Source organism: Artibeus jamaicensis, unplaced genomic scaffold (assembly GCF_021234435.1).
Source record: "Artibeus jamaicensis isolate MK-2021 breed Jamaican fruit bat unplaced genomic scaffold, CSHL_Jam_final contig_2259, whole genome shotgun sequence".
Classification (NCBI taxonomy): domain Eukaryota; kingdom Metazoa; phylum Chordata; class Mammalia; order Chiroptera; family Phyllostomidae; genus Artibeus; species Artibeus jamaicensis.
Genome location: NW_026521468.1, coordinates 8,437,957 through 8,450,600, shown reverse-complemented (window position 1 = coordinate 8,450,600; position 12,644 = coordinate 8,437,957). Strand labels below are relative to the sequence as shown.

Sequence of the window (12,644 nt, the reverse complement as noted above, 5' to 3'; positions counted from 1 at the left end):
ACGGAATTACTAAAGGGGCCTTTTACCCGAGATTCCTGGACCCCACCCCCAGCTGAGGAACCCAGTTTCCTGGCCCGGAAGCTGGATCTGCGCCCAGCGTCCCGGGGGCTCTTCTGCACGTGGACGTGGGTCCCAGCACCGAGACTATCTCTCCCTGGAGCTCCAGCTCTCGAGCCAGTGACAGCAGTGTGGACACTTCCCTCGTGTGGTGGCCGAAGGAAAACATCGCGCTCAGAAACTCTCTGACCCCGCCCATCAGGGAGAGGGTGGGTCTGTGCTCCCTGGCTCTCTTGTCCCACAAGCGGGCCCCCCCCCACCCGGAGCTGAGGTGTGAGAAGCCTGACACCCCGAGGCCACCACGTAGGGAAGATGCCCAGGCCATAGGAAGACACCGCGCAGTGGGTGTGAGGTCTCCACAGCCAGACAGGCCAGTGAAGGTGCTTCCAGAAGATTCTAGCTCCCTTTCCAACCCAGGTCCCAGACACCATGGAGCGAAAACAAGCCCCGTCCTCCGTGCCCGGTCCAAACCCCTGACCCACAGAATGTGTGGGCGCCTCGGAATGGGGGTTTCAGCCCCTGGGAAGCAGAAGGTGCACCTGCTCCTGGTGACGCCCAAGCAGGGCTCAGGGCTCCCGCCACCCAGACCCCAGGAGCTCCCCCGAGTCCCGTTCTCGGGGTTCCAGGAGTGCAGCCACAGGAGTCGTGGGCAGCCTCAAGGGCGACCAGCGCCTGGGAAGCAGAGGCTGGGGCCGCAGTGCGCACTCAGAAGCCCTGAGCACGTGCTGGACAGTCCAAGCCATGGTGTGCCCCAGAGGAAGCTGCAGCAAGAGGAGAGAAGGGCAAGACATCGCATCGCAAAGGGGGGCCAGGGGAAGGGCCGGGAAGGAGATTAGAGAGAAGGGGGGGGAGACAGGAGGGGAAGCGGAAGAGCAAGGAAAGGGGCCGACGGTGAAAACGGTCATTGCGGAGGCATTTGGGTTCCTGTTTGTTTTTGTCATGTGAATGCCAGCTACACTTCTGCACCAACAAAATGAAAAGAAATCTAGACCAAGTTATATTCTGGGGGAAAAGAAACAAAACTAAAAACTAAAACTGACTTAAGAAGAAGTAGAAATAACCACTGGAGGGGCAAAGGTAGTGAAGAACCAGGAACCATAAAGCTGTCACCGGGCCAGGCCGTCTGAGGGCGGGTGTGGCCCAAACGTCCCGGGGCAGACGGTCACCAGGCGTGCACACCGCTGCACGGGACAAGGCAGGGCCTTCCCAGCCGTCGCACAGGCCCAGCGGGAGAGGCCGGGGGCCTGGCAGCCTCGGCTCGCTCTGTGAATGCGGACGCAGAAGCCACAACCAAAGCGTCAGGGCTTCTTTGCTGTTTTGTTAGCTGTCTCCAGTTAAAAACCTCAATTTGCTTCTTTCCAAGCTTTCTCGTTTTCCAATAAATTTTCTTAAGGGGATACGTTTTCGGCTTTTCCTGTGGGACACCCCCCAGGGTTCTGAGACATACTGCTCCCATTGTCTCCTCGTTTATAAATAGTTTGCGATTTCTGTTTAGATTTCCTTCTTGAGCCAAGAGTTATGCAGAAGGCTGTCCTTAAGTCTCCAGGGGATGAATTTTTGTATTACCTGCTTCCTCTTCACTCCTAAGTGATTTCACTGTAGTCGAGGGACCTGTACCTTGTGGTTTCTGCTCTGTGACTCTGTCCGATTTCTTTGGTGGCCCGACACACAGCTCGCTTCTTCCAGTGGCTGTCCACGCGTGTGAGCGCTGGTCCCTGTCCCGTGACAAAAGAGCTGTCGGGTTGAGTGTGTTCATCGTGCTTCTCAAAGCTGCTTTAGCCCGGGTTGTCTTTTGTCCACTGGTCTGTCCGTGTCCGCGGCAGGCGTGTGGAGATCTTCCACCACACGCATGGGCCTGTCACGACAGGAATTCTGTAACTCCTGCTCTCTGTGTTTTGAAGATGGCTGCTTGGTGCACAGCAGCCCACAGCTGGCCGGCAGGCTCTGCAGAAAGAGGTCCGCCACCTACTCGATCCCCTTCTCTTCTGCCCACTCTCCTATGGAAAGAAAGTGCCCAGCGTCCGGGTCTCTCCCTTGACGACCGGGGTGTCCACGTGACCCTGTCCTGCCCACAGAGACATGGGTGGAAACCCACGATGAAAGGGGCGATGTGGCGGAGAGGAGGCTTAGCGCTGGGGTCTTTCCCCCTCCCTGGTGGAAGCAAGATGTGGCTGGAGTGCAACAGCCGTCTTGCCACCCGGGGGCAAAAGCCAGGTGGCACCAGCTGACGGAATCTGCATTTCTGATGAGCTTCTCGGGTAGCGGCCTCACCTTCCAACGCCCGCCCTTCCTGCTGCAGGGGAGCGGCCCTCTGCCGCTCAGGCCGAGACCGCCGGGCCTGCTGTTCTCTGCTGCCCAGCGGCCGCGGAGGCGACGGACACGTGGCCTGTGTCTGAGTGGACCACGCTGGGGCGTGGGGGCTCCTTTTGAATGCTTTTTGCCTTGGATTTGCTTCGTGTTCGGTTAATATCACCGTATCTACGCTTTTCTGTTGTTGTTAGCATTTATCTGATACAGCACGTTTCCTGTGATCCTCTGACGTCTGTTTGGTTTGTATTTGTTGTGGCAAAATGTACATGACAAAGTCGACCATTTGACCATTTAAAACGTTATTTATTGATTGTAGAGAGAGAGGGATGGAGAGAGGAAAACATTGATTTGTTGTTCCACTTATTAATGCATTCATTGGTTGATTCTTCTTTTTTTTTAACCCTCCTGTGAGGACATGCTTATTGATTTTAGTGACAGGGGGAGGGAGGGAGAGAGAGAAACATCCATGGGTTGCCTCTCACACGTACCCCAACCAGGCCGAACTCACAACCCCACAACCCAGGCAGGTGCCCCGACTGGGGAACTGACCACAACCTTGGCAACTGAGCCGCCCAGCCAGGGCCCCTTTTGACCATTTTGTATTATATTTATTTATTTTTAGAGCGAGGGGAAGGGAGGGAGAAAGAGAGGGAGGGAAACACAGATGGGTGGTTGCCTCTCATGCGCCCCCTACTGGGGACCTGGCCTGCAACCCAGGCGTGTGTGCCCTGACTGGGAATCAAACCAGCAACCCTTTGGTTCCCAGGCTGGTGCTCAATCCACTGAGCCACACTAGCCTGGGTCATTTTGACCATTTTTAAGTGTACAGTTAAGTGACCTTAAGAACAGTCATGATGTTGTGCAACCGACCCCACTGACATGGCATTTAAAGTCTTTGATACAAAGAATCATACACATATGTCAGCCCTTCCTCTTGGTCTGCATTTCTCAAACACGGCGCCTTAGAATTCTCACGTGCTGAACACTCCCGTGTTCAACACCAGGGCAGGAACCGGGGTGCTTGCCTGGTGTCACTGTCCTTTCCTTCATTTTCTGGGCTGCAGCAATGGGTGTGCAGGGAGCAGAGACACCACCTCGGACCGGCACCAATAATGTAGTTTAATGTGTTGGGGACAGAGGTGGGCAAGTGCCAGAGCTGGCGACTCAGAGGTCCGACTGTGCTTCCCAGACGCAGGGTCCTTGGCCCCGACTCAGGGAGGTGGGGAGGGGCTGGCTGTGCCTTCGAGCTGGGCAAGGGAGCTGGGAGTTGCAGGCTTCCTGTCCAGACCCAGAGGACTCCGGGGAATGACCAGAGGATGTCCTGGAGCTCTGGCCAAAACCAGGGGCTTGACCCAGAGCTCGGGGCACCAGGCTCTTTTTGTGCACGGAGCAGAGCTGGCCCAGGACCCCTGGCCAGCTCTGGCCTCAGCAGCGGAATTGCAGTAACCGGCTTGGATCCCTCTTGGGACCTGGTGAAATCAGTGGATTCCCTTCTCAGAACCCAGTTTCGAAATACATAAAACACCCTGGGATATAAAGGAAACCAACTATATTGAAATGCAATCACCGAAGTCATTTAGGACTGGTTTTATGCACATGCGCATATATAAGCATATCACGAAAACTGCAGCATTTGTGCTCCTTTATTAAATATCTCCCAAACATTTAAAGGACTGGTGACCAGAAACAGTCTTCCCAGATCTGCGAGAACGGTCGCCTGACTTGAAAACAGCTGTCACTTCAGCCAAGTCACAGACTCATCACCGAAGGAAATGCTTCACTGTAGTTGGAAGTCCGTGAAAAGCAAGGCAGGATAATGTCCCGCCTGAGCTCTTGGGCCCCCTGGCAGTCCACGAACCTCCCTCCCAAGGTCCTTCCTTGGACCCAGGGTAGGGACCCTGGCCCAGACCAGCCACCTCCTGGGAGCCAGCCTCCTTGACACAAGTGTATGGAGTTTGAATTCTAATCCATCCCAAGTGCCCCTGTCGGTTCGTGCGCGGCTCTGGCTGGCTAGCATTTCCCGTGACGACCTCTGTCCTCACGCTGCTCCCTCTGCTCCAGCTGCTGGTTCAGTCGCATGTGTCCCGCTGTTCCTGTCACCCGCCCGCCCCCGTTTCCTGCTTTTGTGACAGGACTTTTTCTTCCCATGGTCCGGAGGTTTTACACCATCTTTCAGTGGAGATAAGCCAGCGGCTACTTTACACTTTCAAGGTTCATATCTGAATTCACCTTTCTGTGCCTGGGTTGAGTATAAATCAGTGTCCAGTCTGCCCCCCCTTCTATTTTTCCCTCGAGCCCACCCCCACAAGGATGAGATCATCCAGGCTGGGAGAGCATTTTCCAGCATGTGTCCCTGGTAAAAAGAGTTTCCCAGCTCCTGCAGCCCAGGCCTCCCCTTGGGTTCATTTTTTTGTTTTGCTAGAGTATATAATTTAGTCATTACTTCAGATAATATTTGTTGGAAACACACTCTCCCAACACTTGGCATGACCCAAAGAAGGGTTTGGTTTCCCTCCCAGCTGAATGAGCGTCTGCGAGCCTGCCCTGCAAACCACGAAGGCGGAGGACCGCTGGGGCCGCAGTCGCCCAGGCCTGACGCCCTTTCTTCCCCTTTGCTTGGACATACCCTGGTTTGTTTGTTGCTTCCCCACTGGGATTGTGTCTGATGCTCCGTTCTAAATGTCGTCACGGGGGAGTCGTCAGCCCAGAGTGGTGTTCTTGCTGCCTTTGCCTTGCAGTCCCTGTCCTTTGGAATTCCTTTTAAATACCTGGATTCAGAAAACTATGGGCCTGTTTTCCACGCCTCTTCACTTTTCCTTCCTAAAGTATAACTCTTTAATCCTTTACTTTGTGTTGGAGAGGATTCTTCAGCCGGAACACCCAGCTCACTCCCTCGGGGGCTCAGCTCTGTCCAGACGACTCCCCACCCACCTGTTTTTTTGTTTTTGTTTTTTTTTAATTTCACCGTCCCAATGTTATGTCCCGCGATATCGAGTTCACTTCTGGAGAGTTTTTAAATTTCACTCGTGTTCTTTCTGGAGAGTTTTTAAATTTCACTCGTGTTCTTTTTGTATCAGACGTAACATCACAAGGAAGACAACCCCCCCCCACTGTTTGGGGTGCAGGCTTTCCCAGCCTGACAGCCCAAATTTCTGGGCTCTCTCTGACTGCAGGCCGGCCCTCACCTCGGAGCAACGCCATGGGAAAGCAGCGAGGATCCGCCACAAGCATTCACATCCTGGCTCTTTCTATCGCCTCCTAGTTTCCCCGAATGTTTTGCCACGACGTAACTAGGGAAGCATGTTATTATTTCCAGCTCACCACATCCGTTTCCCCGCCATCCACAAGCCAACCACTAGGCCAAGGCCACATATTCTGGGGTTTTGTCATACCGGCTCCCTAGGCACCCGTTTTTGTATTAGTTAGGGTGGGCGTATTAGTCAGCGTTGCCCCAGCAATGCTGCATAACAAACACCCCAATGTTCCGTGGCTAAAACAACAATTACTGAAGCGCACACTCCGGCTCTGTGGGTTGCGCCGAAGCCAGGCGGGATCAAGGACACGCCGAGCTCTGCCCCGCCCCTCCCCGCCCGCCCGGCCTGCCTGGCCCGTCCATTGGTCAAGGCGCGCACCCGCCCGGGTCTCTGCGCAACTCTATTGGCCGGCGCCGGCGGCCCAGACAAAGAGAGCGGCGGCGGCAGGCGACGATTGGGCGGGGCGCGGGCGGCTGGGGAGGTGCGGGAAAGGCGGGGTAGGGCGCAGGGAAGGGGGAGAGCGGCACCCCAGGCTGTGGCGCGGACCGGGAGGGACCTTGGGGCGCGGGGTGTGGGGAGGAGGTACGAGGTTTAAGGCGGGGAGGGGGTGGCGCGGACTGTGCAGCGGAGGGACTCCAGCAAGGGGCGGATCCGGGGCGGGGCCGGGAGCCCCTGGAGGGCGGTGGCCTCGGGGCGCGGGGAGCCTGCCGGCCCCTCCGCCCAGGTCCCCTCCCGCCCCGGGGCTCCTGCCCGGACCTAGGCGGCCGCCGCCGCTCCCTCTTCCTCGAGGGCTCTGTGTCCGTCTCCGCCGCTCGGCGAGAACGTAGGAAGGCGGAAGCTCGGGCCGAGAAGGACCCTCCCGGGCCCGGACCTGCAGCCATACCGCGGCCCACGCCGGGAAGCCCCGCTCCTCTGCGTCGGAGCCCCCCTCCAGGTCTGCGGGCCGCGGGGACGCAACTGCGCTCCCTCGCTCGGAAAGGAGGTGAGGGCTTTGGCGCCGGAAGATGGACGCTGCTCTCGGACGGAAAGCTTCTCGAGTTTCCTACAGAGTTGGCTCTGCGGGGTGCTTCGTCGGGGAGGGAGGGACGGACCGTGGGGCGACCGACCGGGCGGGGAGTGGCTTGTGGGGTCCCCCTCGCCAGCGGCGGGCCCGCGAGGCCGCCCTCGGAGCACCGCCAGGTACGTGCGTTTTCCTTGTTTTCTGCGCGCCCAGCGCGCGCTCCTGGTAGGGAACGAATAAAAACCCGGCTGCTGTGTAAAGAGCCTTTCTCTGCAAATGTGTCTTTCTGCGGGGCTCAGGGAGGGCCCTTAAACGGGTAGACGCCGGCCCATGGTGCGCTAGCAGCCTCGGGGATCGGAAGGAGTGCCCTTTGAAAAACCTTCTCCCCTTTCTCCAGGTTCCGTTCGCCGCAGAGACCGTGCGGGGCGGCCGGGGCTCCTGAGCCCGGCAATGGGCCTTTGCTCCCTTTCGTCTCTTCCACCCTAACCCCTGGAAAACCGGATTCTTTTTCCAGCGGGGACGCTTAGTGTGGGGCGTGGGGGTCGGAAGAAGCTGGGAACGGGGAGGCCCTACTCTTGACCCCATGCTGGCTGGCAGCTCCCCGAGTCCTGTACAGGCCCCTCCCAGTCCCAGGAGCTGGGGACTTGAGGGTTGGGGGAAGCCCACGGACTTTGTTTTCTAAAGGGGTTAGGGGGAGGCCTGGCAGCGGGCTCCTTCCCCTCCCCCATGACCACTTCAAACAAAAGAAGTCCACAGGGAATCATTTTGGGGAAAAATCTGAATGTGAACCTGTAAGTCGTCCCACCCACCCCCACCCCCACCCCGCCCTGCGCTTCGGCCCCTTTTCTCAGGGCGTGACCGAGTCTTGACAACAAAGGGAAATGCCGGAGACAGTGGGAGGAAAGGCTGCGTTTTTATTTGGGACCTTTTAAGAGCGCGATGCACCTTGGTTTTCCCTCCTGATTAATGGGCCGTAGGTGACCTTTGGATTCGGGAATTGCGTTCGGAGACTTTCAGAAAAAGAACCCTCATCGCGTGAGAAGTTGGAGATTTGGCCTCCACGCGGCGGAGGGAAAAATCCCCCATGGAGTGAATTTATTCCTTGACGTTAGGAAGAAGGTTGAAAATTAAGGGGTTGATGCTTAAAGGGAAGGGATGATTTGGGGTCCTTTTCTACCCCACCCCCCATAAGCTGTAACAAAGAGCCAAGGCGGAACGAGCAGAAAGGGGAGGAGGCCCCAGTGGAACACACTGTGAAAAGTCCTCACTCCCGGTTGCTGCGCCACCCCGAACATTCTGAGTTTGGTCTGGAAAGGACAGGAGACTCTTCCCCCCACCCCCACCCTGTGGTGGGTTCCGTCCCAGCGCCCAGTCCCCGAAACCCTCCCCCACTTGTCCAAAGTCTTGGTTACCTGGCCTGGGGGAGAGGGGCGCCCAGGGCGAAAAGGGCCCCTCCTGGGGCTAGGCGCGGAGTCTCGGTTGCCACCTTCGGAGTCTGGAGGAGGTATGCGGCCTCCTTGGGCGCGTGTCCCGCTCACCCTTCCTGGCGGGGCACAGACCCGCATCCACCAAAGGCCCTGACCTCACTTCTCGAAATGAACTCCAGCCAGAAGGCACCCGATTCCAGTGGAAAAGCCGCCGAAGATTTACAGTCCTCCAAATTCCCCACACTCTAATTACATCCTTGTTTTCAGTTGACTTATGGGTAGCGACCACTAAAATCATTTTCCATTCTGGCATTTAAAAAAAAAAAAAAAAAACTAGGAACCGAGCTTTGCTCTGTTTTTACCCGCTTGGGCGGACCTTTTTCAAGCGGCAAGGAGACGAACCCTGCTTCCCTCTGCCTGTTTCTGCTGGGCGCTTCGGCATGTTGGCCCTCACTCCGACCCCTTCGCTGCGCTTTGGAGGGAAGTATTTTTTTGTTGTACTCCCGCCCAAGGGTGTTAACGGCCGGTGGCGTGCCGGGTGCGGTGTGGACTATGCAGGGCTCTAGGCTTCCTCAGAGATGGCCGCCCCAACCCTGGCCCAACGGTCCGTGCGGAGCTGGAGAGCGAACCCCCACCCCCCAGTAGATCCCAGTACAATCACCCCTCACCCCCATCCTCGGAGGACCAGCAATGGGCACGAGCCCGGGTGTGGCAGGGCCCCCCTGCACTCAGGGAACCTCTTATCAACCCCTCAATGCTGCCTGGTGGCCCCATCCCCCCACCCTCCTCCCTTTGTTCGCCTCTATGGACACGGAGTTGAAAGTGGCAGGAAAAAATAATTAGATGGAAATCAAAGATAAAACGGGGTGCGCTGGCGGACTAGGCAAGGCCTGGCCGACACTCCAGCAGCGCCTCGTAAATCTTCAGGGCCTGACAAAGGCCGCGGCCTCCGGTTACCTGGGAATTTTGGAACTACTTGGCGACCTCGCCGTCTCCCCAACACCTCTCTTTGGAGCGAGGGCAGATGGTCCTTGGGGACCCCCCTCCCCGCCTCACATCTGGCCAGGGCAGGATGCCCGGGGTCCAAGTCTGGAGTCAGTTAATTTCCAGAAGTGGGTATAGCTGGGACAGGGGTCCAGACCCCTCCAAGGAAGGGCAGAAAATACCCGTACCCCGCTGCTAGGGAAACATCAGGGCTCCGCATTTCCCCTGCTCCAGGTTGTCTGTGGAGGGTGTGGTGGGGAGCACCAAAAGGGTGGGGGGTGGATTAGCCCCTCCTCGGGGACTTCTTTGTCTGGACCAGCCACCGCTGAGGCATGTGGGCCCCCCGGTGCTGGAGGGGCCACTGGGCTTCCCTGGCCCCTTCTCTGCCCAGGTGTGTGGGCTGCGGGCAGGGAACTGAGACGCAGACCAGACTGAGCCACGAGGTCCCCGCGCTGTGGGCTGGAGGTCTGCACACCCCAGATCTCAGGGGCCCACGTGCACCCTACCCGGGTGTCGAGACCCAGAGGCCTGCAGGGTGGAGGCAGTGTGGAAGAGGTCCTGGCCCGTGTTAGGTTGTTTTAAAAACTGAAATTGAGAAAATAGTAACCTGCTTTCGAATGCAAAGTGGTGGGGGGAGTCTTGTTTAATTATACCCCCTTGTGGTGGTGGCTGCTTCTGACCTCCTCCTCCTAGTAAAAGAAATGTTGCCACATTTAATTTTTGTTGCCATGAGCTATGGGGAAGGTAGCCCAACATTTTGAAGTAATTTGATAACCCTCCAAGTAGCGAATCCGAAAGGGAGGCTGGCGGCCCAGGTATAGTTTCTTTATAACCTGAATTTACAATGAAAGCATTCTCCTTTATGGATATAATAGATTAGATTTCACAACTTAATTCACCGGAATGGCTCCGTTTAAGGGAGCTCCGGCTGATTTTATTACGCCAAGCCAAATTGGATGTTTGTGGTCTTAACGAAAAGCGATTGTGACATAAAATATATAATTTTTTAAAGTAAAAAACCAGCGGGTTCAACCCCGTCCCCTCCGTTCTCCATCCCTCCTCCTCGCTCCTGGTTCCCCAGTTTGGAAAATACCAAGAAGTATTCGCTGATGTCTGCCTCGGGGATGGGGACTCACACTCGGGAGGGGGCTGGTCAGGGGAGCTTTGCTCCAGGCTGGGCTGGGTGCTGGGAGCAGCGGGGCCTTGAGTCCCCCAAATCCTGTCCTGCTGGGCCATCTCCCACCCTCTCCACACATGCAGGCCAAGCACACGGCGCCACTTGCCCAAGAGGGCTGGGGACCCCGCTCCCCAGGATGCTTCAAGACGTCGGAGTTCCTCCAGGCACAGGCTCCAGTCTCCCGGTCCTCGAAGCAGCCATGGGAAGCCTCTGCTGGCCCTGCCGCACCAGGATCGGCGTCCCAGGCTGCATGCGCAGCCGGAGAAGGACCCCCGTGGGAAGGGCCCGGCGTGGGCCCAGCCGCAGCCCTCAGTGGGACACCAGGCATTGGGCAGGCTTGTCAGCGCCACTTTTCGCCAAACCCCCGCGCCCCGTAGGGCCTGCGCCACTGCGCTCCGATGCCCCAGCGTTGAGCGCTCACGCGGAGCGCTGTGAGAGCTGCTTCCAGGACAACGGGGAGGGCCAAGAACACGCAGCCCCTGGGGAGCGGGCGTCAGTGAACGCAGAACCTTCCAGGCCCACCCAACCCCCAGCCTCTGAGCAGACCCCGCAGCCCGACCCTCCCTGGCGGAGAAAGGCGAGGGGGCCCAGCAGAGAACAGATGTCAGGGTGGAGGTCTGGGTGGCCCAGTGCTGGCCCGGCTCACCAGCGCCCACGGCCCATTCCACTGTCTCATCTGATTAAGGTCGGGCTCCATGCTCCGGAGAGCAGCGCCGTCCTCCCAACCCCCACCCCAATTATTAGATGGTATGTTGAAGGGGGATTTAGCCTCCCACCCCTTCCGAAGGATGGGGGTGGGGCAGAAGGCAACCCCCTAGCGCAGTCCACCTCTTCCCGGTGGGTTGGACTTGCTGGCCAGAGCCACGGCAGGCAGGGCCTTGGCCGGGACTCGGGCCGCGCTGTGGGAGCCGGGGGTGGGGGGGTGCGCCTGGGTCCTCCTGAGCCGGAGAGACCGCGGGGCGCTCCACGTGGCGCCCGCCTGTCGCGCACCCCGAACTGGCGCTTGGATGACAGCAAGCGTGCCGGTGCGTGGCTGGCGGGCTGCGGGTGCGCGCCTTAAATTAAATCTTCGCAGCGCCTGACCTTGTTTTTCCTCCGCCAAAAGCGGCAGCAGCTGTTTTTTCCAGAATTCCTGCTGGAGGGGGAGGGGAGTTATTATTATTTTTTGGTTGTCACAATCTCCTGGAAAAATTCCCTGGCCTCGGAAAGTGTAACAATAGCATCGCGGATTTCTGGCGGAAGCGCCCCCTCCCTTGCTTCTCCAGGGGCCTCTGCCTTGAGGCTGCAGCGGGGACCTCTGCGGGCGGAGAAATCTACCTCCGCCTTGGGGTCCTGCCCCCATCACTCTCCAGGGAGGTCGCAGCTTTCTGACCTGGAGAGAAGTCAGCCTGCCGCTCCAGCATCTCAGGGAACCGGGGCAACGGGGCCTTCCTACACTGACCCCCCCAAGCCAGCTCCAGGTGACCTGGCACCATGGTGTCCCTTCCCTAGGAATTCTATCCCTGTTTGCTTTTGGGGTCAGCGCTAGCCCAGAGGCAGTTAAAGATTAATGGGTGGAGACCTGGGGCCCTGGGAGTGGGGAGGAGCCGCCAGGGAGGGGAGTCGTATGAGTGGGGTCAGCTCTCCTCGGTCCCTGCCAGGCAGCCAGGCCCCTGCTGGCCTGTGTGTGCTCACTGTTGGGTCCATTATGCCACAGGGCTGAACAGTGGGATCGCCCCTGGGACAGAGAAGAGGTTGGGGAGCTCCAGTCGAGAACAGCAAACGTGACTGGGCTTCTTGCAGACTCCGGTGTGCACTGTGCAAAGGAGGCAACTGGCTCTCCTGGCCCTTCCCCCGGTGATTCCAGAATTCCAGGGAAGTGGCCCTGGCTGTGCCCAGGAGGGGCTGGGGAAGCCAGCCTGGGGCGGGGCTGGGCCTCGGCCTCCCGACCATGCCCTTCTTGGTTGGGGGGGGGGCAGGACTGAGGACCCTGACCCCTCCCTCACTCAGGAGGCAGTGGCTGCACCACCCAGCCTTCGGGACCTTCCCCGAAACGCCTGGTCCTGCCGTAATTTATCTACACTTAAGTTACGCCAGGTGCACGGATGTGACATAGATGTGACTTGGATGTGACGCCCGGCGTCCGGGCCTGCACGGATGGCGGGAATTGAACTTTGGTCTCCAGGCAATTAAGGTGGCTGGGACTATACTTCATTAATGGTTGTTATGCAATAAAAGCGATAAAATGGCCCCTATTTGCGATTTAAAAATGCAATTTATTTTAATTTACGTTTCTAAGTACTTCTGGGGCTCAGTGGGGGCAGCTAGGGCACTGTGGGAGGGGGCTGGGCCACAGCCCCTCCATCTGGAGGACAGGGAGTGGCTGATGTGACATCGGACCTGGGTAGCGGGAAGCGCAGAGGACACTGGAGGAGCAGGCCTTGGCCTTGGGCTGG

At 58.1% G+C, this 12,644-nt stretch overlaps 1 protein-coding gene across 1 annotated transcript; it reads left to right on the top strand.

Annotated features, from left to right (window-relative positions):
• Positions 1-560: 560 nt before the first annotated feature.
• On the top strand, positions 561-12,412 carry LOC128626780 (translation initiation factor IF-2-like). The gene is made up of 3 exons (XM_053661309.1): positions 561-702; positions 6,247-6,800; positions 10,293-12,412. Exons 1-3 carry the CDS (start codon positions 561-563, stop codon positions 10,584-10,586), a joined length of 990 nt encoding a protein of 329 aa, XP_053517284.1. The 3' UTR covers positions 10,587-12,412.
• Positions 12,413-12,644: the final 232 nt, after the last annotated feature.